Source organism: Brienomyrus brachyistius, chromosome 13 (genome assembly GCF_023856365.1).
Source record: "Brienomyrus brachyistius isolate T26 chromosome 13, BBRACH_0.4, whole genome shotgun sequence".
In the NCBI taxonomy this organism is placed as follows: domain Eukaryota; kingdom Metazoa; phylum Chordata; class Actinopteri; order Osteoglossiformes; family Mormyridae; genus Brienomyrus; species Brienomyrus brachyistius.
The window spans coordinates 23,406,195-23,432,656 of record NC_064545.1 but is presented as its reverse complement, the minus strand read 5'-3'; the positions used below and the strand labels follow the sequence as shown (position 1 = coordinate 23,432,656).

The 26,462-nt window shown below is 48.7% G+C and overlaps 2 protein-coding genes across 3 annotated transcripts; one reads left to right on the top strand and one right to left on the bottom strand.

Moving 5' to 3' along the window:
• Positions 1 to 9,513: 9,513 nt before the first annotated feature.
• On the top strand, positions 9,514 to 17,778 carry adpgk (ADP-dependent glucokinase). Of its 2 annotated transcripts, none has more exons than XM_048972211.1 (8): positions 9,514 to 9,991; positions 10,609 to 10,849; positions 10,934 to 11,159; positions 12,127 to 12,189; positions 13,134 to 13,254; positions 13,378 to 13,574; positions 13,758 to 13,856; positions 15,202 to 17,778. In XM_048972211.1, exons 2-8 carry the CDS (start codon positions 10,638 to 10,640, stop codon positions 15,754 to 15,756), a joined length of 1,473 nt encoding a protein of 490 aa, XP_048828168.1. In that variant the 5' UTR covers positions 9,514 to 9,991; positions 10,609 to 10,637; the 3' UTR covers positions 15,757 to 17,778. The 2 variants fall into 2 exon arrangements, with proteins under 2 accessions (XP_048828168.1, XP_048828167.1); XM_048972210.1 differs by having other exon boundaries at positions 15,199 to 17,778.
• Positions 14,369 to 26,418, bottom strand: bbs4 (Bardet-Biedl syndrome 4). Its single transcript, XM_048972209.1, has 17 exons — positions 25,549 to 26,418; positions 24,611 to 24,662; positions 22,986 to 23,065; positions 22,806 to 22,869; positions 22,209 to 22,320; positions 21,948 to 22,020; positions 21,672 to 21,725; positions 21,436 to 21,563; positions 20,803 to 20,857; positions 20,538 to 20,606; positions 20,312 to 20,464; positions 20,057 to 20,228; positions 19,558 to 19,627; positions 19,322 to 19,466; positions 19,034 to 19,244; positions 18,812 to 18,924; positions 14,369 to 17,462 (listed from the first exon to the last, which is right to left on the bottom strand). Exons 1-17 carry the CDS (start codon positions 25,570 to 25,572, stop codon positions 17,403 to 17,405), a joined length of 1,635 nt encoding a protein of 544 aa, XP_048828166.1. The 5' UTR covers positions 25,573 to 26,418; the 3' UTR covers positions 14,369 to 17,402.
• Positions 26,419 to 26,462: the final 44 nt, after the last annotated feature.

The window sequence follows — 26,462 nt, the reverse complement described above, 5'->3', positions numbered from 1 at the left end:
TGTCGGACCTCCAGAGGTCGTCCCCGGATGAGGCGTGTCGGACCTATAGAGCCTGTCCCCGGATGGGGCGTGTCGGACCTCCAGAGGTCGTCCCCGGATGGGGCGTGTCGGACCTCCAGAGGTCGTCCCCGGATGGGGCGTGTTGGACCTATAGAGCCTGTCCCCGGATGGGGCGTGTCGGACCTATAGAGCCTGTCCCCGGATGGGGCGTGTCGGACCTCCAGAGGTCGTCCCCGGATGGGGCGTGTCGGACCTCCAGAGGTCATCCCCGGATGGGGCGTGTTGGACCTATAGAGCCTGTCCCCGGATGGGGCGTGTTGGACCTATAGAGCCTGTCCCCGGATGGGGAGTGTCGGACTTATAGAGCCTGTCCCCGGATGGGGCGTGTCGGACCTCCAGAGGTCGTCCCCGGATGGGGCGTGTAGGACCTATGGAGCCTGTCCCCGGATGGGGCGTGTCGGACCTCCAGAGGTCATCCCCGGATGGGGCGTATCGGACCTATAGAGCCTGTCCCCGGATGGGGCGTATCGGACCTATGGAGCCTGTCCCCGGATGGGGTGTGTCGGACCTCCAGAGGTCGTCCCCGGATGGGGCGTGTCGGACCTCCAGAGGTCGTCCCCGGATGGGGCGTGTCGGACCTCCAGAGGTCGTCCCCGGATGGGGCGTGTTGGACCTATAGAGCCTGTCCCCGGATGGGGCGTGTCGGACCTCCAGAGGTCGTCCCCGGATGGGGCGTGTCGGACCTATAGAGCCTGTCCCCGGATGGGGCGTGTCGGACCTCCAGAGGTCGTCCTCGGATGGGGCGTGTCGGACCTCCAGAGGTCGTCCCCGGATGGGGCGTGTCGGACCTCCAGAGGTCGTCCCCGGATGGGGCGTGTTGGACCTATAGAGCCTGTCCCCGGATGGGACGTGTCGGACCTATGGAGCCTGTCCCCGGATGGGGCGTGTCGGACCTCCAGAGGTCGTCCCCGGATGAGGCGTATCGGACCTATAGAGCCTGTCCCCGGATGGGGCGTATCGGACCTATGGAGCCTGTCCCCGGATGGGGCGTGTCGGACCTCCAGAGGTCATCCCTGGATGGGGCGTGTCGGACCTCCAGAGGTCGTCCCCGGATGGGGCGTGTCGGACCTCCAGAGGTCGTCCCCGGATGGGGCGTGTTGGACCTATAGAGCCTGTCCCCGGATGGGGCGTGTCGGACCTCCAGAGGTCGTCCCCGGATGGGGCGTGTCGGACCTCCAGAGGTCGTCCCCGGATGGGGCGTGTCGGACCTCCAGAGGTCGTCCCTGGATGGGGCGTGTCGGACCTATAGAGCCTGTCCCTGGATGGGGCGTGTCGGACCTCCAGAGGTCGTCCCCGGATGGGGCGTGTCGGACCTCCAGAGGTCGTCCCCGGATGGGGCGTGTCGGACCTCCAGAGGTCGTCCCCGGATGGGGCGTGTTGGACCTATAGAGCCTGTCCCCGGATGGGGCGTATCGGACCTATAGAGCCTGTCCCCGGATGGGGCGTATCGGACCTATGGAGCCTGTCCCCGGATGGGGCGTGTCGGACCTCCAGAGGTCATCCCCCGGATGGGGCGTGTCGGACCTCCAGAGGTCGTCCCCGGATGGGGCGTGTCGGACCTCCAGAGGTCGTCCCTGGATGGGGCGTGTCGGACCTATAGAGCCTGTCCCCGGATGGGGCGTGTCGGACCTCCAGAGGTCGTCCCCGGATGGGGCGTGTCGGACCTCCAGAGGTCGTCCCCGGATGGGGCGTGTCGGACCTCCAGAGGTCGTCCCCGGATGGGGCGTGTTGGACCTATAGAGCCTGTCCCCGGATGGGGCGTGTCGGACCTCCAGAGGTCGTCCCCGGATGGGGCGTGTCGGACCTCCAGAGGTCGTCCCCGGATGGGGCGTGTCGGAACTCCTCAATGGATTTTGACAAGAAACAAATCTGCAGCATCACTAGTAAATACAACACAGCAGCTGAGTCGTTTATGTCAGTACTGGAAAATGTAACATCCCTTTTCAGTGTTCATGACACCAGATAAAGTTAGGGAACCAGAGTGATAAGCGCCATGAGTCTGTTTATGAGGGTGATGAGAGGGTCTGTTCATCCTTCAGTAACAGACATGAGATGGGTTCAAGCGGACTGTCTCATAAGTGGGGATACGAGCATGCCCCCCCCCCCCCAAAGGGAATGACTCAGCTGTCCTGTAATATCCCAGATCCTGCAGTTTAGATGAAACCTGGCCTTTGGATTTGTTCCTTTAGCCAAAAAGTTGCTGTAAGTGCTATTTCATGCTTTTTTCTACCTTTTAGGTTTTTTTTTTTTTTTTTTAAAAGATTTGAATAGTTTAGACTCTGACCTTCTAGCTGATTCTAGACCAGGCGACCTCAGGGCTGGTCTGAATTTGCCATGTGTGTGCTTACCAAGCTGAAACCTTTCAGAGAAGGCAGTCACAGACTCATGACCGGTGGCCAAGCTTCCCAGCATGGTGGCCAGAAAGCACTGGCAAACGTGAGAATGAATTCCAAAGAAGAGGGCGGTGAGAGGGCGGCAGATGCTGAGGATCGCTGGGATTGTCCTGCGGAAAGGCCTGCAACAGCTCAAGAATACGGCCACATTCATTAAGCAGCAGCCAGTGATGCCGGTGACCTTGGCTGACCGTGAGGAAGGCCTGACCGCGGGGGTCTGCGGGGGGTGAATCTAAGCGGCTTCCCTTGTCTGGTCGCACCTCCCTCCTCCGGGCTGACTCACACTCCAAAACCCGCTGTTTGCCGGTACCGTCTCAGCGCCACGTGGCATTACCAGGCCTGGCAGGGGCCCGCCCTCCACCACGCCACCTATCCATTTAGAGGACAACGGACGGAACACACCGGCACATCCGCAGGTGCTGTGGCACTCTGAGCTCGCTGTATGAATGGTTACCGGCTTAACCTGAGCTGCCTAATCTAAATTCTGTGCCTTATTTATGTACCACAATCTGGTGAACAGCAAAGCATATTTTAATGCACAAACACAGACATTACACATTTTCTAGCAGTTATCGTTGAATTAGCATACTAACAGTTTCACTCCTCACTCACAGAAAAATCTGAAGCCCTTCTAACAATCACATCTCCCACACAGATCACCCAGCCAGCCTCCTAATTAAAAGCAGCCGAGGCGGACTGATGCTTTTTAAACACGGCCTTTCGTTCTCAGCATGGGGGCACAGAGGGGAACACTGAGGCCTCACACCTCTACATCTCTGGGGTGGAGTTTGCATGTTCTCCCATGATGCTGTGGGTTTCCTCCCAGTCCATGTGGTTTAAGGGTATTGCTTTTTCTGGGTTATTGGTAGTATGTGTCACCATTAAGATATGTTTACCCGACGTGTGTGAATGTGTGTCCTGCCATGAACTGTCATCCTGTCCAGGGTGTCCCCTGCCTCTTGCCCTATGCTTCTGGGGGTCTAGATCCACCGCGACCATATTCTAGATAAGCGACCATGGATGAGTGGATTGCTTTTGTGTATAGCAGCCTGCTCCAAGGAAGATGATAAGGGGTAATAGCATACATCAAATTTACACCTACTTGATCTCTAACCTTATCTAAATTTATTCAACCAACTAAATTTCCATCCATCTTCCAACCACTTATGCAGCACAGGGACATAGGAGGAAACCTAGAGCCACTCCTAAGCGACAAAAGCAGGGAAACAGCCCGGACATGCAGAGCAGGAAGTGGGGTTACAACCACCAACACCGGTAGGTGTTAGGCAGCACCATATCAGAACAGATGGGTGGGGCGTAGCGCGTCATGCAGCAAGAGGTCAGGCTCATGCAGCATGATCACTCACATTACTGCAGCGATGCTCGAGCCTGGGGGGGGGGGGTGGGGGGGGATGGGGCTCATCACATGCTGTTTCATATGAGAGCTACAATATACAGGGAGCTAACTGAAGTTACACTGGTGTAAGTAAAGGTAGAAGTTGCCTTTAAAACACTATATCGGAGCTGAACTATGTATGCAGAAACCCAATCTGCCTTAAGCCTTCAGCTAAAGCAAACATGAGCTTGAACACGGGCAGATGATCTGTGGACCTGTCACCCTCCCATGACTGTCCCGGTCCGTTTCTGTTTATTTGCCATAATTAGTTTTTTCAGTCTATGCTTTGAATTCTTTTTAGGGTACCTGAGTTCATTCTGCCTTTTCTCCCCAAAATGACTCACGATGCCTATCTGCATATGGGGGGGGGGGGGGGGGGATAATACGCCACATGGGGGTCTGCAAGGAGAGCCGGGGGACTTTTGAGAGGCTGGGAAGGGAGAGGGTGATCTTGGCGGGAGAATCCAGCCCCCGCGTCCTCCCTCTGGAGAGGGAGACGACATGGGAGTGTGCATCGCTGTGCCATCTGCGTTAGATCAGAGCTCAGCTGGGTGACTTCATCGAGAGGCAAACAGTCTGACTCCTGAAAACAAATGATACTCACCATGGCGGGACATAGATCACGGGCGAGCGGGGCGGAGTGTCACGGAACCAGCGAAGCTGAACCTGTATCCTCTATGCGCCCCTGATGAATGGTCCCTCGTTAGACGGGGGTATTATATGAAACACATTCCCTGAATTTTTTTTTGGTGCTTCCTCAGGGGTATGGAACAGCTAGCCCCTCAGACAGCCCACCTTCAGGTCCGCTACCCTCATCACCACGCCACCTGCTGGCAGGCAGTGTGAGTCTGTGAGACATCTTCTCCGAAACAAGACAGTAGATAATACTGAAATTATCTAATGAAGCTGTCGGCATATGTGTCCGCACGGTGTGCGTGTGTGTGTGTGGGGGGGGGGGGGGGGTATTGGCTGCAGTCTCCAGGGAGGGGCAGGGGCCGTTTCCTGAGAACCGACTGCCTGGTGAGACACATCCATCAGGCGAAGCAGCGTGATTGGCTGGTCCAGCCAGCGGGGAACGATACTTCCGAATATACGGGGGGGGGAGGGGGGGTGCTCGTGTAATAACACCGCCTCCTTGCTACTTATCCAAGACTGTGTGTCTTCAGGCAACATAAAACTTTTATGCTGCTATATTTAAACTCCTTTTTTTTCATCATCCTGTCCGCCTTGCCAGGAATCGATCACCGGCTCTGTGAATATGCACCGGGATGAATGGCCATGTGCCGCTTACTGGGGGAGGCCTGCAGCGCCAAACCAGCGGGCTCCGAGGGCCCTGAAGAGCCAGTGGCCCCGTGACCACACATGTGACACATTAACTCTCCACAGGGGTGACACAGGAGCAGTACTGTGTCCAAGGACCTTCCACAGTCACAGCCATCTCCATCTACAGGGAATTCATAAGCCTTCCTGGCTTAAATGAAATCAATACTGTGTGAACAACATGCAAATATGGCTATCTTGGGGGCAGCAAGATCCACAACAGATACAGTGTAACTATGGCTAACTGGGGGGGGGGGGGTTAGGCATTTTAGCTTCCAAACACTAGTTTTATTAGGACACACATTAGCGTTGCCTTACCAAATATGTTTGCATTGGTTAGTTCTGCTTGACTAGGTTAACCAGGTGAATAACCTGTTGCCTCTCCACACAGGATAATCACCATGACTGCACCCCCTCCCTCTCGTCTAGGTGTTGGTTTCTGTGTGAGCGAGTCACATCAAGAGTGTCCAAAGGAAGCTAGGGATCTGAACAGTTTTATCAGAATAATCAGTCAGGGGATGGACCTCGATCACTTGGTGACCGAGTGACCAGTCTGAGGCTGGGATGAGTGTAGCCTAACACAGGATCTGCTAATCGCCTGGTATTGGTTATGATGTGGGCAAGGTTTTCTGGCTGCTTCTGTGCAGCCAGTAGGAAGGAAGATGGAGATAATAGCTGGGAATTTTGCTGCATGCAAAGTGGGCCCTCGCACTGCTCTGCAGGGACACAAAGGTTTCTGAGAGAGACAATCACAGACAGAGCTGTACTACAGCCACCCCCCATTACTGACAGCATTATCTTCCTTGTCACCTTGTGTAAAAAGAGTATGATTCAAAGCCCATCACAAATGCATGACTCCAGAGCTTAACAAAGGTACTCTGCTGAGTCTGGGGGGATTTAGACCGATCCTGAAAGAAGGGGGGTGGTCGACAATATCGGAACGGGAACACGCACCTAGCCACGCCTTGCTAACAGAGCATGCCGGAAACCGTTCTGACGGTTCCCCGCGTGAAGCCGAAGCGTGACGCCACGCAGCCAGTCACCGGCGGTGCGGTTGCTAGGCACCCGGTGGTCAAATAAACTCACGGGTATCGGAGCGGCGGCCTCAGCAGCACTCTGAAGCGGCACATAAGAAACGCGGAAGACAACCACCGACCCAAATGGACTCGTCAGTCACAGGAAAAGCATTTCGGAAGGTGAGGGCCGGCTGAAAGGCATCACCCAAAAAGCCTAGGGCCCGGCGGTTTTGGGGACAGATAACAGATTGTGTCCCACCTCTTACTGATAATGCATGAGGGACTGCCTTCTGAAGAAAAAAAAAATCAATGACTGTAGCTATTAAATCACACAGAACACTATCACTACCACTACTGGTATTGCTGCTGTTATTATCATTATTATCATTATTAATCATCATCACTGTGAGATGGCGGGGTGGGAGGGGCATAGCCTACATGGGAGCTACAGCGTCCTGGTGAGATTTCCAGCCCTCACACTAATAAATGATCTCCCAACCCCCTGCCTTCCAAACACAATGGCCTCTTGTGGTGTGTCAAGGGGCTCTTTTCAGTTCCACTCACTCCTGCACTTCTGTTCTGACTATTTGTGGCTATTTCTGTTATGACCGTTATCACTAAACTCATCTGAAGGGGGGTTATTTACTTTAAAAAAACATTTATCTGCTGGTCCTCTTAAAAAAAAAAGAAAAAAAACATTCATTTGCAAGGGCAGGAACAATTTCCATTCCTCTGGATCAACCCCCATGCCAGTGAGACAGGATGACCGACGGAACCAAAAGTAACTGGTGGACTACTGCCCTCTGCTGGCCACCTTAAAGTGACGTTACTGATGCTTCGTCTTTGCACATAGAACACGTAAGAACGTAAGAACACATAGATAAACACTAATTTGTTTGACAAATTGTTCTATTTAATTTATGTTCACTTGGCATACTATGCATTTTCCAAACCCCATTTAAGGTCCTTCTCAAGACAGAGAAATCTGAGATGTTATTCTGAGCATATGCAGGTCTTAGGATACTGAATCACCACACTGTGAGCACCAGTGAGCAAAAGCAGAAGTGAAATATATGATTTTGATTGCTCTGCCATGGGCCTTATTTCCAAATGAAAAAGGGCAATTTACTACAGTGGCTGGTCACACACAGGCAGGAGTCATGGCTAAAGGAGACTGAAGCCGAACAGCTCATGCATCTGCATTTTTCTGTCGTGTGCTACGCCCAGTGCCCACGGCAGCTCAGGAAATGAACAAGGCGGGAACAGCGCGCAGCCATGTCTTGAGGGGAGACAGTTTCTGGGGAGATGTGCGCAGATAAAAGTGCTAATTCAGCCACCCACCAACCACCTCCATGCCTAGGACTGCAGGCAGGTGACAGGTGACCTCCATGCTTCACAACATGGGACTAACAAAGGGATCTATGAGCAGCTGAGAGAGCCAAGTGTTTGCAGATTTTAAATAACTACAGGGCTCAAGGGGCCGCTAGTAACATCACTCCGTCAATCATCGGATTTGAACCTTCTAATCACAGAGTCACGGTGCCCTTGAATCACAACAATCAGGTTGGAAAGTTCCTGGGCTGGTGTATTCAATAAATATTTACTTTAACTACACAGCCTACGAGGAAATGGTTAGCACTGAACTTTGAACAGTATCATCATTTCTGATAGGAAGTTCTTGATATTCATCGCAGTGAACATCAAACAACTTTTCACATGTAACCACGCATGACTAAAAAATGAGATAACCTCCTGAGATTATTTTTTGTCCTCTGTAGAGAACAACATGTTTTTGCTCACACCTCTCATGCTATACATGCCACTTTTTTAAGTCCTGTTGCTTTTTAACGAGGATAGTTAGTGCTCACATATGTGAGTGTGCTTTTTTTTTACCATTCTTACACTTAATTTATATAACAAGAAATCTAAATGAAGAACTTTCCCTGGATCTCAGGAGGATAAACATCAAAATAAATGTTAACCGCTTATCCTGGAAAGGGGGCCTGGAACCTACCCCAGGCAACATACAAGGCTTGCAGGGCAATAATAAAAATGTAAGAAGTGGAAAAAAGTAAAAAGTGAGATCTCTATTATGTGGTATAGATGTTGTTATTTATATGATTGTATACGTGATGTTATGAAACGGGGATACAAATCCTATTTGCCTTTGAGCAAAAATACTGTAATGACCTCCTCTGTCACTGGTTTGATTTCGAGAGTGATGTCGCTCACATAGCCCAGCTGCTCTCCTGCAACATGGTTCGTCAGCTTTGCTGCTGCTGTGCGCATTTGTTAATTTGATGCCTAGCATGTTGTATGGGTGGAGTCCCTGGGAGAGCAATATTGGGAAACTTTGTATTTGGTCTGGGAGTCGAGGGATTGAGGGCCAGCGGCGTGGGCTCTGACCGCTAACTGAGACCCGTGTTAGGTTGTCATGGTGCTCAAGTTAATGCTGGACCAAGTGACAATAAAGTGCTATGTGGGACATCACCCAAGTCTTGGTCATCATTCTGATAGGAACGTTAAAATACTTTACAGTCACTAAAAATAAGAGTGAAATTAAAGTCAGATTATTATGGAAAATACCAGAAAAATAATTTTAAAAAAGTAAAAAAAAAAAATGAACGGGAAATAACATACATTTTGGGTCAAGCTTACAAAGGGAGCATAAATCGGACTATTCCTCCACACAATCACTGGATCGTGGGACTAGATTTGTGTCTAGCTCATTTAATCGGTGGTCAGTGAAGCAGGTCGTACCGTTACTGGCCGACATAACTTCTCTGTCGCTACTTACTACCTCTGACGCCTGAACCCCAGTAAGTTTAACATGTAATATACAATTATATATGTATATAATCAGAGGCGGAGATTTCAGGTCCATAAAGTAAATATTCAAACCAGGATTTTGTTTCAACCAACCAGTTGAGTACTCTGTCACCGTGACTCAACACCGTGAACCGTGAAACAAAACCCTGGTGTGGAGTTTTACTTTATGGACCTGCAATGTCCGCCTCTGTATGTAATATGTATAACATATATAATGTTTGTGATGATAAAATAAATGTGTGTAGTCAATTTAAGTAACATAAAATAGAAATATAATATATACACTTAATAAAATAAAATCTTAATTAAACATAAAAGAGACTCCACCCACCTACCCCCAGGAGGAAATTTTTTTACAGGTCTACGTGTGAGAATTAAATGTCTTCAAGACAACGAAGGCATATAGCAGAATAAAGATTACCATCTCTACTCACGACGCGGTATGCAGCCGGATATGACGCGGCCGTTTGCCCGCCTCGTCCCGTGAATTTCTCACACATCCTATTAAACGCTTCCGTTGATCTCCGCTTGCCATGTATAAAGCATCACTTCCAACGTAAAAATTAAGTTTACCCATATGAAATAGCCACACTTGCCATTATATGTGATATGTTGTCTGGGTAATTACAGACACTCCCCTTATTCCCTGGAGTGTCATCCCGTCCTGAACGCCCGCTTAGTCGCGCGGCCAGCTTCCGCGCGCCGGCTATATTCACCAACGACAGTTGCGCATCGGTTGCGGTCGCCTGGCCGACGGGAGGGTGTGCTTTGCGCTGTCGGCGTAGCAACACTTCGGAAATCCGAATACGCCGCAAAACCACGCAGTCTTCGTGGCAAGGAGCCCCTCGGAAGCCGACGCAGTAGGAGGTGGCCGTGCGCCCCGCTCTCGGTGCACTTTTACGGAAACCGACCCGCTTCTAGGCGAGCTCGAACCCGGCCGAGGCCCCAGATAAGGTTCCCAGGACGTCTCTCCTTTGGTAAGTACTCAAAGCTTTTCCCCGGTCCCCAATGTCCGGGTACCTGCTTACCGGCGCCGTTTATTTTAACTACCTGGTTGGCGTCGGTCCGTGTTAGCCAAATAGCTGGCTGTCGTTATGCGGAAACTCTGCTGTGTAATACTTGGGTAAATCCAGTTAATGAAGCTGTTTAGCTGAACCGAGCATCCCTGGTTTGCGGTTATTAAATATTAAATGATTTATCGGGATAGGTAACATTTATTCAATGAAAGTAGAGTTTCTATAGAGGTAACTAACCCCCAAAATGGAAATAACTGTATATGGTAGATGGACACGTCTACTGTACAGTTTGCAGGTTACATTGCCAAACTGGTGAATGGTGTGTGTAACAGGTCATATGTAACTGTGCCGTGCATCTCCATGCTATATATCGGAGTGGTTCCTCTTTTTCTTTAAAAACGCCACTTATAGGAGGAAACGGTGCATTTCAGCATTTGTGCACTCAGGTCTCCACATGTGCCTCCCCTGTTCTGACAAGCGGCAAGGAAGTCATAGAGTACTTGACCCACTTAGTCTGAATGGCTGTGGGTGGGGCTGGCCGTCTCCCTGTCTGGGTGTGACTCTACATATGTGTCTAGGTTTCCCAGAAGCCCACGGGGCGGCAGGCATGTGGAAGAAGGCTCTGGTGGCCGCCTTGCTGGCACTGGTAGTGGGATTCGTGTACCACACTGACCCCACGCTGCCAGAGCGCCTGCTGGAGGTACTGTCCCACTCCCTGGCTACCCTGCAGGAGGCCCCCTCTGTGGAGGAGACCATCGCCGAGGCCTGGGAGGCCCTGATCACTGCCCCAGGACAGCAGTGGAGCCGAGTAGCTGTGGGGTGCGTGTGCTGCACGGGGAACATTGTGCCTTTAACACCTAATTGTGTATCAATACAAACAAGGTGGTTCTCCCCCCCCCCCAGGGTCAATGCCTGTGTGGATGTGGTCGTCTCTGGCGTGGGTCTGCTCCAGGCATTGGCGACTGATCCACGGCCCGGCCAGGACCACGATGTGCTTCACTCCAAGGAGGACCTGAATGAGGCCTTCACGTACTTCCTAGGGCGGGGCGCGGCCGCTGAGCGCTTCTACGCGAACCATGAGGGCTTTCAAAGGATCGCGCAGGCTGCTGCTGAATACCCCGGGGCACAGGTACCTAGCACCCTGACACACATCTCTGTCTCACTGCGCCACGCTGGTAATTATACTGTGGGCTTTCACAATAGGAGCATTGCTAAATTAACGCAGTGTCTGCTGAGAGCACAGTTTCTGTGTCAGATGTAATTCCACTTGTCTGACAGTAATTATGCACACCGGCCCCGGGCCCAGATCTGATCAGCTAATCCAAGATCTCCTGAGGAAATCCTCAATGGCTGTGTGCCATTCAAACCAGACACACTGGACTACAAGGCCTAAAGGCTGGTTCATACTTCTCCGCACGCGTACTAGCGGGACGAGTCCATTTGAACGTTTATGACGCATTTGGCGTCATGTACCTCTGTGGACGAACGCCGGCTGCACTCCAAATTTGTTTCCATGCAGCGGTGTACGAGCAGCTCTGGGTACACTGCGCCTGATCGATTCACTAGCTTCCACTTTAAACACCAACATGGATGCCTTTGATGAGTGTTGGGGTCGTTTGCAAACCCTGCAGACTATTTAAAAGGTAATAAAACTGTTGCATACATGTAAATGCTTGTGCATGTGTGCAGACTTGTCTCGAATTGAAAATCTCGCACTAGCCAGCTGACCAAAGTTGGCAACCCTGTGAGCTGGCTCTCTGAATTTGTAAAGCACAGAGACACAAACCTCAGTGCTGTGGTACGTGTGCAGGGAGTATCAGAATAATAATGTATTATTAATATACAGCACATTGTGTGCATGTGCAAAGTACGTGGCTTGACGGGACAACTATGAAAGTTTCAGTGTACGCATACGCAGAGTGGATACACTAGTGTTGCACTTGTGCAGAGAAGTATGAACGAGCCTTAAGGATTTACACTCGGGGTGTAAAGATTTTTACCTGTGCTAGAGTGTCTTTTGTAAAGGTGTTTTCCCTGCATGTAGCCTGTCATTAACTATGTGGATTTTTTACTAACTACAGTCTTTCTCTCTCCAGTTTTATGTCGGTGGGAACGCTGCTCTGATTGGTCAGAAATTGGCTACTTACCCTCAACTAACGGTACGTTGGGATCCTTCACCAATTAGTGGAAGTTCCTATTGAACGTTCACTGTTTGGACAGAAATATTGGGACACCTGGCCATTACACCTGCAGGAACGTTTATGACATACCATTTGAAATTCATAGGCACCAGTATGGAGTTGGTTCCCACCATTGCAGCTATAACAGCTACCATTCTTCTTTGAAGGCTTTCCACAAAATTTTTCACTGTGTTTGGGGGAATTTTTAGCCTACCCATCCAGAAGAGCATTTGTGAGGTCAGGCAGTGATGGTGGACATGAAGGTCTGGCCTACAGTCTTCGTTCTAGTTCATCTCAAAGGTGTTTATGGGGTTGAAGTCAGGGCTTTGTGGAAGCCAGTCAACGTCTTCCACACCAAGCTCACCAAATCGTGTCTTTAGGTGCTTTCACACCACAGGAACCTTAGACTTTTTATGTCCTGCATTCGTCAATGACGATTCGTCAGTTTTTCACTTAAAAGTGAACATTATTTTCGTTTTACATTTCCATCATCACAAAATCAGTCGGGTGAATTGTTCAAAACATTGCTGTCTCTTTTCATATAAAATTTTATTTTGCATTTCGATAATCACATTATGATCTATAATAGTGACAACAAAACAATGTTGTTGCAGTTTGCAACTAAAGAACGTTTATATACAGTACATATGAGAACATAATGCAGTGTCAGTTCTGTTCTTTTCTCTCAAATAAAACGCACCGATAAGAATATTGTTAAAGTACCGGATCGATAAGCAGTATCGTAAGAGCAGTAGTACTGTTAGTCTTAAGGATATCCATCCCTAACGCTGATCTTAGGCCTTTGGCTCACCACATGCATTCAGAGAGAACATTTTAAACTCACCTATTCTGCTGGCATGGAGCCGTCAGCTTGGCCAGTGCAGGTGGCTTTTATGAGTGACCCCTGTCCCCGTGTGGCCCAGGTGCTGCTGTGTGGCCCCATCGGGCCAAAGCTCCATGAGCTCCTGGACGAGCAGATCGTGGTCCCGCCCGCCTCCCTGCAGGAGACAGACGAGTACCACCTCATCCTGGAGTACAAGGCAGGTAGGAGCCCATGGGGACGCCATCATGGGACAATCATGTGAGGAGGGGGACTCTACCTGAGGGGGGGGGGATGCTGTTGAGGTCTGGGCTGGGTGAGCAGGCTCCCGTCTTCGCACCCTGCAGGTGAGCAATGGGGGCCGGCGCAAGCTCCCCAGGCCAACCGCTTCATCTTCTCCCACGACGTGGCCAACAGCGAGATGAGCCTGCTGGAGACCTTCGTGGCCAGCCTGGACGAGTTCCAGCCCGACCTGGTGGTGCTGTCCGGCCTGCACATGATGGAGGGCCAGGGCCGCGAGCTGTGGGAGGAACGGCTGAAGGAGGTGGGCGGCTCCCACCCGTGTGTCCGCTAGTGACGCTAGCATTAGCATCGCGTCAGTGCGAGCAAACCTGGGCCCTGATACTAGAACATACCTCACTGACCCGGGAGAGGTTACAGTATACAGCGCCGCCCTCTAGAAACAGGGTTGAAATGCCTGACCGTTAGCCCCCACTGTGTCTTGCAGGCCGTGGTGGCGATTTCTAACATCCGTAACGAGGTCCCCATCCACCTGGAGCTGGCTAGCATGACGGACCGGGAGTACATGAATAGTATCATGCAGGAGGTAAATGTGTATGTTTACCAGAAGGAGTGCCTGTGGCTGACAGAGGGAAACCCCGATTCTTGCTTCATATGGGAAAGCTTGTGTTCCGGTTCCTCTAACCCTGATCTGTTGTAGGGCAGCCTGTACTGTGTGGTGTTTTCATTCGCAAATTCATGTGTTGATGGTGGGGTGGATGATTAAGTTAAACCCTTAGAACCCGACAAACACAAAAATGCGTTGATTTTCGCAGCCATTAATCCTAGGCTCATAACTTTGGATGGGTGTAACGCACCTGAATCGCATATCCTTGTAACAAAGAGAACTTACTCGATCTGCTCGTCCAAGTTGCAATGTTGTGCGCTAAGAGAAATCCTGTGTGCAATGACGCATATGTTTTAAACATTTTCCACCAAAATGCACCCCCAATAATCCATAAAACATCGATCTTATTCACATTGGACAGAAAACAAGACACATATTCACTTGTGCAAGGAAATAAATTGCAGCATTCTATTAGGAAGACAATCACTTCATATTTTCCTAATGTTTATTCACAATACTTTGTATTTGTACGTCTGATGTCAAGCTTCATCAATACCGTTGAAATATAACACACCCATCGTGTAATTGTAACAGCACCTACATGTAAACACAATGACATGCTACATAGTTGGTCTGTTATTTGAGGCTAAAATGCCGACTTATCGTTTCATTCTCAAATTTCACTTTACCAAGCGTAGCATATGCAGACAGAACAATAGCGATAAACATTTAGCATTAGTCTCAAACTCTGTGTTTTTATGCATTGAATCATAAGCTAGCCAATGCTTTTCTATTTCAATTTCTTTCAGATGTTATAAAGTAATATGTATAATATTTGTGTGTGTATATATATATATACATATATATATATATATATAATATATAACACACACACACATTATATATTATTATTATTATTACTTTATAACATACCATGCAGTAAGCCTAAAATCAAAGGTATAGAAAACGCTCAAAAATCGATTGGGTTGAAAGGGTTAAGTGGGGCTCATGTACCTGAGGAATTTTCTAATGTAATGGTATTTGTGGGACCGCCTGTAAGACTAACCGACTACCTGAACCAATATAGACTTAAGTTCTCTCTCACTTGTAATTTGTACTGTAAGGTCCTGAGTTCTAATGGTAGATTAGTCTTTCTTTAATAATCACTCCTGGATGGATGGTGTCTTAAGCACTGTTTGGCACTGAGACATCTGACAGTAGGGGGACATCTTTCTGTAATGAGCACTGTACAGTGCTGTATTCTGACGGATGGGGGGGTGTCCTTTTGTAATGACCACTGAACGGTGCTGTGTTCTGTTAGCAGGTCATGCCCATCGTGAACTCCATCGGACTGAACGAGCAGGAGCTCCTCTTCCTTTCTCAGGCGGGTTCCGGGCCCCATTCCCAGGTGGCATCCTGGGACAGCGTTCCCAACGTGGGCCAGGTCAGCGACATCCTGCTTTGGCTCCTGGAGACACACGGACGCACGGATCCCGAGTCGGAGGCCGACCTCACCCGGGTGCACTTCCACACGCTGGCCTACCACATCCTGGCCACGGTGGACGGCCACTGGAGCAATCAGGAGGCGGCGGTGGCAGCGGGGGCTCGCGTGGCCAGTGCGCAGGCCTGCGGGGTGCAGCAAGTCGACGCCTCCCGGGTGCGGCTGCGAGCGCCGCTGCGCTTCCATGGCTCCCACGCTGAGCCAGGTGAGAGCCTGGCACTGGACCCCCGGCGGCCAGTCACTGTGTGGCACCGGCGGAACGTCACCTTCCACCTCAGCCCCGTGCTGGTATGTCAGCAGCCACTGCGGACCGTGGGCCTGGGCGATGCTATCTCTGCGGAGGGGCTCCTGTACTCTGTCATGCTCCAGCGGCAGTAGTGGCCTGGGAACCCCCGCCCCCCACCTTCTTCAGGACTGTCGTCTGGGAGACACAGTTCTGTTAGGCATAGGGCTTATAGGCCAGACCCCCCCCCCCCCAAAAAAAAAAAAACTCGATGCAGTAGGTTTGTTTACTTCTAACGACTGATCCTGTTGACCTCGTTTGAAGAGTACTTGAGAAGTGTCGTAATAACCTGCAGGAATTCACCACTCCAGCTGCTACTGAGGTCTCGCGTCCAACGGCCATGAGCGTGCCGTTTAAACCTGCAGGCACAGACCATCCATCTGATGGTCTTGTTATCAATTGGCCGCACCTGCCAGGCATTAGGGAGAGCCCTGACCCAGCCAGCGCTCACATTAGCGTCCGATGGTAAAGGGTGGCTGCAGAAAGTCCGCGTGAGGAATACAGCGCTAGTGGCCCGTTAGCGAGATGGGCGTGAGCATGCTCCTGATGTAACCGGACACAGCCGGCCAGAGCGGCAGTGCGTGACACTGAGACCCAGGTCTTAAATTACAGTGAACCTGCAGTAACAAAACACAACTGTGCATCCCGTACTTGAAAAGAATGTGCCCCCACCCAAGTCTTATGCTTGCTGTCATTTAATATGATCGGCAGGTAATTCGTTTCCTTAAGCTTGTGACATTTTTATCCCCAATTTATTTCATTATTCAGGGACTTTTGATTTTGATTGTTGCTTTTCTGTGTGTTTGTTACTGAATGTGTGATTTAGTTTCCATACCTTTTTCTTTTTACAAGATATGCTAAAATAGGTTTACATGCATTGGTCTAATCACAACCAGTTTTTGAAATGTAGAGTTACTTTTATGATATTAAGTATGGCAGTTACTACAGTCCTCCACTGGTAGAGGGCAGCACCTAGATTGCTGGTGTGAAATGGCAGGTTTGCTGAGCAGTGGAGCCTGAGCCAGTGGGAGGAAACCTTCACACTCCATAGCTTCTGATAGGCTACAGAGAATCATGATATATTTTTTTTTTTTGTAAATATCAATATTTACAAAAATTTAGGTGTTGAATAGCTTCAGACATATACTTTTAGAACTCAGATTGAAGTTATTTTCATCATTTAACATTTTGACTTCAAAGTACATGTCTTAATTTTTGGGAAACATCAGCAAAGTGCTTTCCTATTTGAATGAGACGTTGAATGAGTTGCTAAGATAGAAAGTGATTCCACCGTTATTTTATCTTTCTTTTTGGATACTCATTTCTGTACATAGCAGCACAGTTGTGGGATATGTGGGGTTAGGGTTATAACTACACAGCCACTTTTAAGAATTAACTGATAATCAACACAAATAGCTGCAGGAAGATCCATATTAAACTGCAGAGCTGAAAGAGATTATGTGATAACCATACGGCCGTTTTTAAAAGAATTAACGAATCAATGCAAATAGCTGCAGATCCAGATTAAAACTTTTGATATAGCATCTTATAGAATGACACACAAATCCACTGAAAGTAAGGGACAGCTCATGTAATCGATGAATATGATTATAAGAAGGCATAAGGGACAACTGGTTTTGAGATTAGAAGACAAGTTCTTAAAGGAATGTGTCATCACTTACTAACACATAGCGCTGGCTGCCACAGCGACAGGATAAATATGGCCAGTCTTGTATTCCTCTCAGTCCTTGTTAACTCGATTTATCCAGTTACTTCTGTGAAGGCTGTTATCCATAGATGCCTAGATGAGATCGGCACATGAAGATGTGTTCCGCTCTAATCAGTAACTAGGGTCAACACGTTGTTCTGCAAGTAGTTATTTTATTGTGAGCAGAGTTAACAGCATCAGCAGGATGTTAATAAACAAGAGCCAAGTCTAGATTCACAGACCAATGTTTCACAGTATGCAGCACGTCTCAAAACAGACGCGTATCATGATGCTAGACTGAGTGATAAGAGTCAGGAATCTTCTATGTCAACTGCCTTAGTCTGCTGTCTTTTTATATGAATAACCAAGCTTATGTTTCTCAATAAACCAGCTTCGTTTTCAATTTAAAGCTGTTCTCTTGCCTGATGTTATTGTGTCACGTTGCGCGACATCTGCATCCACACAGCTGTGTTTGCGTCACATGATCGTATGCAGTTAAGGTTTAGCACTATGGAACACATCATAACCTGCTGTACTGCCTACACAACAAACATTTCGTAATGTGTAAAATATCTCGATTTTAAAGGGTTTACTCTGAAAGCGATAATTTAATGTATTTACCTTATAAGGGAAATAGTTTACGCTTATGTACAAAAGCGATAAATCTATATTTCTGTCTCTGATTAGCATGTATCAAAACACTTTACATTCCTGAATTCAAATTGCTTGGAGGAGTAAAGCTGCACATTCAGACTTCACGACAGTTAATCGTAGTTATCTGAATGTTAATTAAGTTCTCTGTTCAGGACCTCATGGTCCTGCTCGTGAGACTGGATTTAGCAAATTAGCATTCTCACTCTAAGCTTTTGCTCCTAAAATGCGATTTAAATAACCGAAGCAAAACAAGCTGAGCAGTTTGGCTGGAACTACAATAACTCATTAATCAGTGTCACAAACACTCACACTGACGCCAGCTTACAGCTTTTCACGCTGAACACGACTGAATACCAAACAGCACAAGCATGATAAAGCTGTAGTTATACACAAGCAGCACTCAATCCAGGCCAGGGTCTGCCTCACGCTATCTACACAAGTCTCCTGTCCTGTCTGCATGTGGGTACGTAACTACGGGCCCCTAAAGTGCTGTGTGCCATGCCCAGCCCAGCCAGGGGTGGGTGGGCCTGAGCCAGAACCTACAGGATGCTGTTTTCCAGTAAGACTCCAACACGGATTCCCAAAAGCTCGACATAATACAGCTCATAACACAGTGCTTAAGCATGGTCGATGTATGAAATAGGTTACCTGGCCTCTGTGGGCACCCTGTGTAAATAAGTTGCTACTGACAGTGAAAACACATCTGTAGTGTCGAGCACATGCTGCCAGTAGGGGGCAGTGGTGGTGAGGATGGGGGGTTACTCGGCCACCGCCTTGGGCTTGCTCACCGGCTTCTTCTCCTTCAGCTTGGGGTCCTCAGGGGAGCCAGGGGGCTCCGAGGGTGGAGGCGGGGCGCCCTCTATGTCTGGCTCCCGGTCCTCAGGCTCACTTGGGGAGGCGCCTGAGAGGGAATGGAGGTACCATGTGGTCACCCAGCCCCCGCGCTCTATCGCCATGACCCAGATGTCTCACACCCCCATACCCCCACGCCGCCACCAAATTGTACCTACCTGCAGAGAGCTGCATGCTCTTGCTGTAACTGGCGGCTGAGGACATGGCCTGACCCAGGGCTTGGTTGGTGCCCAGAGGCTGCTGGGATGTCCCCGCCTTGGCAGAGACTGCAGGCCGCTGTCTGGGCTTTCTGTCCTTGGACGGCCTTGTCCATGAGACCCCTTCGCCTACCTGCAGTGCTGCCCCCATCCTCTGGGCCATGTCCACCAGCTGGCAGAAAATAGGGTGGCGATGGGCATTGGGGAACATGCTAGCACACCCACAGGAAGGGACACAGGTGATCCTACCTCCGGGTCAAACTCCGGGTTGGCGCTACTCTCCTGCAAGCTGTTGACCTTCCTCTCCATCTCCTGGTACTGCTGAAGAGCACCTGCTTTGTCTCCCTGGTTGTACAGCAGGATGGCAAAGTTCAGATTCACCAGGGGGTTGGACCTGCAGGCAAGGAAAATAATACATGGTGCAAAATTAACGGATGGAAAGGTCCAGAAGACCCACCCTGAGCTTTCCCTCGCCAGACACCTACTTATCCAAGGCCACGGCCTGCTCGTATGATCGCTTGGCGTTCTCCACGTCATCGAGATTGGTCAGTGCCACTGTTTCACGGGCAAAAATACGCACGGTCAGGATTTCATGCTAGATGCACATGGTTTCTTCAAATCAAACCCATATATTTCAGGAAGAAAAGCAACTGCTGTATCAGGTAGCGGCAGCAAAGCCTTCCGACATTGGTACAATGGAGAGTGTGAGAGTGTATGAAGTACAGCAGAGTGTATAATAATAACAATCCATACTTGGGCCGTGGGGAAATTGTCTTTACGCATCCCTCAACTTGCTCTTTTTTTTTTGTAGAGTAAATTGTCTATGAAGGGCAGCCACCCGTAGCGGTGCCCAGGGAACTGGGGGTTAAGGGCCTTACTCAAAGACCGGCAGACATGCTGAGGCTGGGTTTGAACCGACGACCTTCTGATTACAGGCACACAGCCGCACGCTGCCCCCTATAAACATTTAGCGGAACATGTTACCGGCCAGCAGCATGTAGAGCTCGCCCATGCGGGGCTGCAGGCTCACAGCGCCGCTCAGGAACTGGAACGCTGAGGCGTACTGCTGCATGGTCAGGTGCACCAGGCCCAGGTTGTACAGGATCTTCCAATCAAACGGCGCCAGGTAGTTAGCCCTCTTCAGGCAGCTGATGGCCTGTGTGGGGAAAACAGGGGTTTTTTGGTTCTTCACCTCCATGGGGTGTGGACAGCGCCCTCCCCAGGCCGGGCAGCACTTACCGCCACATATTTCTTCTTGCCAAAGAAGCACATGCCAATGTTGTTCCAGAGTGGCGGGCTCTCGCGCATGGCGCAGGCTGCCACGCGATACTTATTTAAGGCCACGTCAAAGTCACCGTGTGTCTGCATCATGCTTCCAGCGGCCAGGATGGCCTGGGAAGGAATGGGAACATCACCATTAGCCCCCGTCACCCCAAGGGACAGGAACACACTGGCATCCGCTCACCTTGTAGTTGTTGGGGTCGTAGGTCAGGGCGTTCCCCAAGTGCTCAAAAGCCTTCTGGTAGGTTCCATTCTGCAGAAAAAAGGAGTGGCATTAGCTTACTCGATCACCATCCACGTCTATGTTATTATGCCAAATTAGAAAACAGCATGAAGAATAATGCTTCCCCCAGGGCTACATCCTAGAATGTCAGGTGACAGATCCAGGTCTTTAGTTACTGCGCCACCTGCTGGAATTCAGCTGTTCTGCCTGGACCTGGCAGACTTGCCTGCATATAGAGCAGTCCAAGAGTTGTCAGAAGCTCCGTATTCTCCGGGGAAAACCTACACAGGGGTGACACGGGTGGGATTCAGCTTCCAAGTCTCATTCACGCATATGCAGCGTAACAACAAACTGCCTGACAGCACAAATTTACAAACGGGATAATAAAGTAGTTTAGCTTTTAATTATTCTGATATTAGTAATTAATGATAACTCAAGGGGGATGATCAACCTAAAAATTTCTGTTACCGAAGTGTGAGATGGCAGTGTTTAAACACAGCAGGGTGTCTCATTAAAAAACCCATCACTGCTGGGCAACCTTATTAATTTATCTTCACCATGGGAGGCCGGTGGTAATGAGGGCTTCAAGATAGGCATTAAACAGCTTCTCCTATACAAAACCCTCTTATGAAGGCCTAAAATGAGCCTTTTCAAGGCCCCTGTAAGTAACCTTTTGCTGCGTTAAACAGGAAGAGAAAAGAAGGCGAGGATATTGCAACCTATATTTAGGACCATGAAAAACTGCTTTGCAGTCAGAAAATATTTCCTCATTGGCCATCTAAAAATGACTGACAGATGCTCCATCCAATGGCACACCATCCTGACTGAGCTGTGTGGAGAGTCCTAAAGACACACTTACTCTACAGCCTTTCTGTACACCTCAATGGCCTTCTCCATCTCTCCCTGCTGGAGGAATATCTTCCCCAGCATAATGAAGGTCAGGTCATGCTTGTTTAAGTCCAAGGCAATATTCAGCTGCTTCTCAGCCTGGTTAGATAGCCAATGAATGGAGATATCATTCAGATATCAAGAATGAAGTCAAGTGGCATGAAGAGTCCCACAGCACACTGTACTAGATACAACATGCGCACTTACACTTCTGAAGTCTTTGGTATACATGTAGCACACTGCCAGATTGTGGCTGATCTCCTGCAAGGAGAGGAACATCAGGAAGGACATATGGATGGATCTCAGCACAGGAAAACCAACATGGAAGGATTGGCAAAACTCAGATTAACCCCCCTCCCTGACTAAGTCAGCACTGTCCACTGTCACTAAGGCAACAGGTGCGCACACAGAGAGTCAACTCTAAATCGAAACCCTGAACACAAAACACTGCCTCCAGTGTGTTGACAGCACCCGAGGTCTTACCCAGTCCTTCTGGTTGAGTCGGGCTGCTTCGTTGTACACCTCAATGGAGGCCTTGTGCTTCCCCAGCAAGAAGCTGCCAGAAAATAACAGGGCAGGGTGGGGCAGGGCAGGATGCAGTCAGGCGTTTTTGAGGCGGGAGAGACATACGTGTCCATCTCGCGTCCACACTGACCTCATTTCCCAGACTCACACATGCAGGCTGATCTACATGCATAGAGCGGGGGCCAACCGTGTCCTGACCACGGGGCCGGGGCTACTCACAGCGAGCGAGCGACCTGTTTCAGGTTGTCGGCGCTGTGGGGGTTCAGCACGGCGCAGCTCTGAAACAGCTCCAGGGATTGCTGGATCTTCCCCTCCAGGCGCAGGATGAGAGCTGTGCCAGCATAAGGAAGGAGGGGAAACTGAACACCCCCTTTACACCTGGGGGGGGGGGGAGGGTCTCACAGGCTGCGGAACTCAAAGAACCAGCAGCTGACTCACATAACTGTATGAATTATGTTGCTTTGAAGGTAGAATTTAGAATTAGAATTTAGAGATCAGTGGTCATTGTTGACACACCGCAGCACACAGTGCACAACAATGACGTGTGTCCTCTGCATTTAACCCATATGTGACAATGTGACATAGCAGGGGGCAGCTAATTCAGCTCCCGCAGCAATGCTAGGGGGGGGCGGTACCTTGCTCAGGGTACCTCAGTGGTGCTTTGCTGGTCGGGGATTCGAACCAGCAACCTTTCAATTACAAGTGTGCTTCCCTAACCATTAAGCCGCCACTGCCCACCAGCTGCACTGCTCTGAGAGCCCAGCCTCCAGAGGTGGGGGGCACTGGTCCCCCTCAGAACACACGGAAGGCACATACCTTGAACATAAATAGCATATTCACACATTCCCTGCGTCTCCTGCAGCTGCTCTTTGATGATCGTCTGTGTGGAGGGGAGAACATCTTGTGAGGTGGAGGGGTTGGCTGTGGCACCTTGGAGGTGCTCTCCTACACGGTCGGGGGGGGGGGGGGGGGGGGTGGCCGCTGCCAGGAGCTCACCTTGCAGGTCTCGTAGTCTTTGCGGATGTAATGCAGGTGGATGAGCCAGTTCCTGCGTTCCAGGATGGGCAGCTCTGGAGCTGGGGTGAGGTCAAAGGGCAAAGGTCACATCAAACCAAAGACAGCAAGTCAGCATCTGGGGGCTTATCAGGTGAAGGTGGGTCGAGCTAAATGTCCATACCAGCCCCCCCCCCAGCCAACAGGGCCATTCTTCTACTGAGTACCCATATTTAGATTTAATTTTTCTGCAACACAATTTTATCCAAAGCGATATAAATTTTTGATAAAGTGGGGTTAGACAGCCCTTGGAGCAACTGGGGGTTAAGGCCCTATAAGGGTGAAATCACTGGCCATGGGATTTAAACCAGCAAGTTATCGATCATACTAACTTGCTGACCCACATACGGCCCATATACCATCTGAACTGAGAGTGACGACTAAATAATCCTGAAAATCAGCAGCAGGGAGCCAGTCACAGCCCACTGGCTGGAGGGGGAGAGGGATCAAGCTTTGATGATAACATTTATTAACATGGGCAACAACAGCCAGTCTGGGTAAGATGTTCTTCTGGTTGTCAAGGCAACCAGAAGGGTTCAACGCAGAGTGTTTGTAAGAGCAACTGCAGACGGGCTGGATGACAGATCAAGGAAATGCACACATGACAGCATCATCGCTAGCAGCACAGCGCAGAAACGAGATCAGCAAAGTCTTCCTCCCCATGAAAAGGGGAGTCTGGCCTCCACTCCCCCAAACAAATCGGCTTTTGCACCCTCGCATGGCACGGTTGGCAAGTCGCAGATCCGCTTTCTCACAGCAGGGGGCGAGGCAGAGTTGCCTTTCATCCCCGACCAAAGCTGTCTCAGCGACAGATCTTACGGCTTCTTTTGTGTTCTTCGGATCAGACTTAAAGCTGCTCTATTTCTGGCAGGGTTCCATACACACCCTCTCGCCTTGCCTGCTTCGATCTCCGCCCTCAAAAGAAAATGGCAGAACCATAAATCCCACACAAGACCCCATCCTTCATAAAACAGTACTCCCATCAACCACCAGGTATGTGCACCCGAGCGCAGCCGGGCAGGACGTATCAGTCACATGCTGTGAACATCTAATTCAGTGTGCACTCAAAACCAAAAAGGAGAGATCACACAAACTCTGGCACAGCACACTGATCCAGCACACAATCCAGTCTCAACAAAGTTTAATAATAAATAAAAGGGATAATGCAATAAAGATGTGAAGCCAAAGCTTCATAAGGATTCAGGCTCATTATTTTTTTGCAAAATCAGAGACTAAGGGCGCCACCTTCAGGAAGATGTCATATTTCTGATAATCCCACAAATTTCTATTCTGCAATTGTACACTGAAAAATAATTATTAGAAAATAACTAAATAAATAAATGGAGTCTCAGGTACTGCAGACTGCATACTGGAAGACGTATTTTAAGTGTAAAAATCTGATACAGGTGAAATTTATAGCACAATCCCATCTCAAATTACCTTTAGTTTGAATTCAATAAAAAATACAGTGGATCTTAAGTTCTAAAATACACAGTCGCGCTGTCAGAACACAGTGATGCAGAGAGCCCTTCCTGCAGATGCTCACCACATGCTTGGGGCACACTCACCTTTCTTTGGGCGGGTCTTCTTGCTGTCCATAGCCAGAGAGGATACACAATCCTGGAAAAGATCAGCAGATGCGTTTGAAACCTTAAAGTTTATAAAGTCCATTAGTGTACCACAGGTTGGTTCCATTCAGGTAAATCACTGTGAATAACGCGGGACCACGTTAACTGTATTACTGCATTGAAGTGTGTGTGCTGTGTTTGAGCTGACAAAAATGTGCCTGGACTAGACAATGTCCTAATACACATAAACACGTCCGGAGCCTGTGCTCGAGTGCAGTAGGTTATACGGTGGAGAAGACACTGTACCTATATTTCAATACTGAGACTAAAGTCTTTCATTCAAACAGACACAAATAGACGGAGCGTAGATTAGTACAATCCTGTTAACCTGGAAAGCCAGAACGTAATCTTTTTTTTTTTTTTTAAGAGACAAGGAGAATCATTTTTCTGGACGCCATATAGAACCAACGTGGGAATCAGTAATTAAATTTTGTAAATATCATTAATTAAAGTGTCCAAATTGTCAGCTTTTTACTGAAAGATCGATCACACTGTATGGTGCTTATTTTGATGGGGGAAAAAACAGCTAAAGACACAATAAAGCTGAAAAATCAGTGCACCTAAAACACGCAGTCTAGGAAGGCAGCAGCCTTCATATTCCGACCTGGCTGAACATGTGCAACTTACTAACCTAAAAACAATACAATTTCATCTGTTTTAAGGTACACGTTCAAACAGCCCTGAAGAAGCTAATACTAGGTATATAAAAGCTTACTAGCTTTAGCCTGTGGGCTTAATAAAATATAAAGTACATATGAGTGAGTGTGTATCGGGGGCACCTTGAGACTGGCGGGCAAGCTACGCATGAAAACGCTAAATATTTATTTATGCAGGATTTTACAGCCGCATACTGGACGCGGCGCTTTTCCGAGTCTTACCGTTCGAGGTTTCTCCTCCGCCATTTTCCAGATGAAAACAGGAAGTTGTCAGCGCGTTCCCAAGGCAACCTGCACTACGGCCCGCGAGTTCCGGTAAAGGTTGTCCCAATGTGTACTTGGCGAAGGGCTCGAACGTAATCGTACTATACAAGTTGAGTCTTGCGTTTTCTAACTCTGAAATACGGATTCCAGTTAAAGTAACTGCGTTATACATTTGGTGGCATATCCATCTAGGAACTGTGATAATCATTCCTCCAAAAAAATATATATTAATAGGGCACTTAAGCATTTTAGTATAGGCAATCACATTATAAAATACACAACTTTCACAATTCCACTAAAATGTGCTATTTTAAACTATTTAGACATATTATATAGTATATTTAACATTCCTTTAATGAAACCACATAAAAACACCAACAGCAAATGAAGCCCATTATGAAGATTACTCCAAAAACAATTGGTTTACATGGTTATAGTTTCACAGGATGGGAACATAATTAGGTACCAAAATGCTAACCTTACCTTAAAACTAAACATAATGAAACACAAACTAATCTGTGTTAATTGGTCTGTTGCTTAAGCGAGAATATTTAAAATGACCATTTGTTAACCATAACAAGGAAAACCAAACCAGAAACATGTATCCCATTCAATTGGATTAGTCAAATTAAGTTATACATCACATTCATGTGGCCATGAAAACGTTTTTGTAGATTTCCTCAGCAGACAAGAACAAGGATAAGTTTTTCCCATTTATTAAAGGATAACTTTTTACCAATACATACCATTTTAGTTGGTACTCGCCAACTAAAATATGCAAAAAGCATAAATACCTTTTCACAACACTATTTCAATTACCGGATGCTTTTGTCCAAACTCACATACAAGTGAGGCAAATGGCATATCAGGTA

What these genes read in the sequence shown, in the direction of transcription:
- adpgk (XM_048972210.1), top strand. Translation starts at nt 10,638, where the DNA reads ATGTGGAAGAAGGCTCTGGTGGCCGCCTTGCTGGCACTGGTAGTGGGA. An exon ending in CTGAATACCCCGGGGCACAG is followed by an intron (nt 11,160 to 12,126) that starts GTACCTAGCACC and finishes TTCTCTCTCCAG; the next exon opens with TTTTATGTCGGTGGGAACGC. An exon ending in CTACTTACCCTCAACTAACG is followed by an intron (nt 12,190 to 13,133) that starts GTACGTTGGGAT and finishes CGTGTGGCCCAG; the next exon opens with GTGCTGCTGTGTGGCCCCAT.
- bbs4 (XM_048972209.1), bottom strand. Translation starts at nt 25,572, where the DNA reads ATGGCGGAGGAGAAACCTCGAACG. An exon ending in ATACCAAAGACTTCAGAAGT is followed by an intron (nt 21,564 to 21,671) that starts GTAAGTGCGCAT and finishes CTATCTAACCAG; the next exon opens with GCTGAGAAGCAGCTGAATAT. An exon ending in GAGCATGCAGCTCTCTGCAG is followed by an intron (nt 18,925 to 19,033) that starts GTAGGTACAATT and finishes ATTCCCTCTCAG; the next exon opens with GCGCCTCCCCAAGTGAGCCT.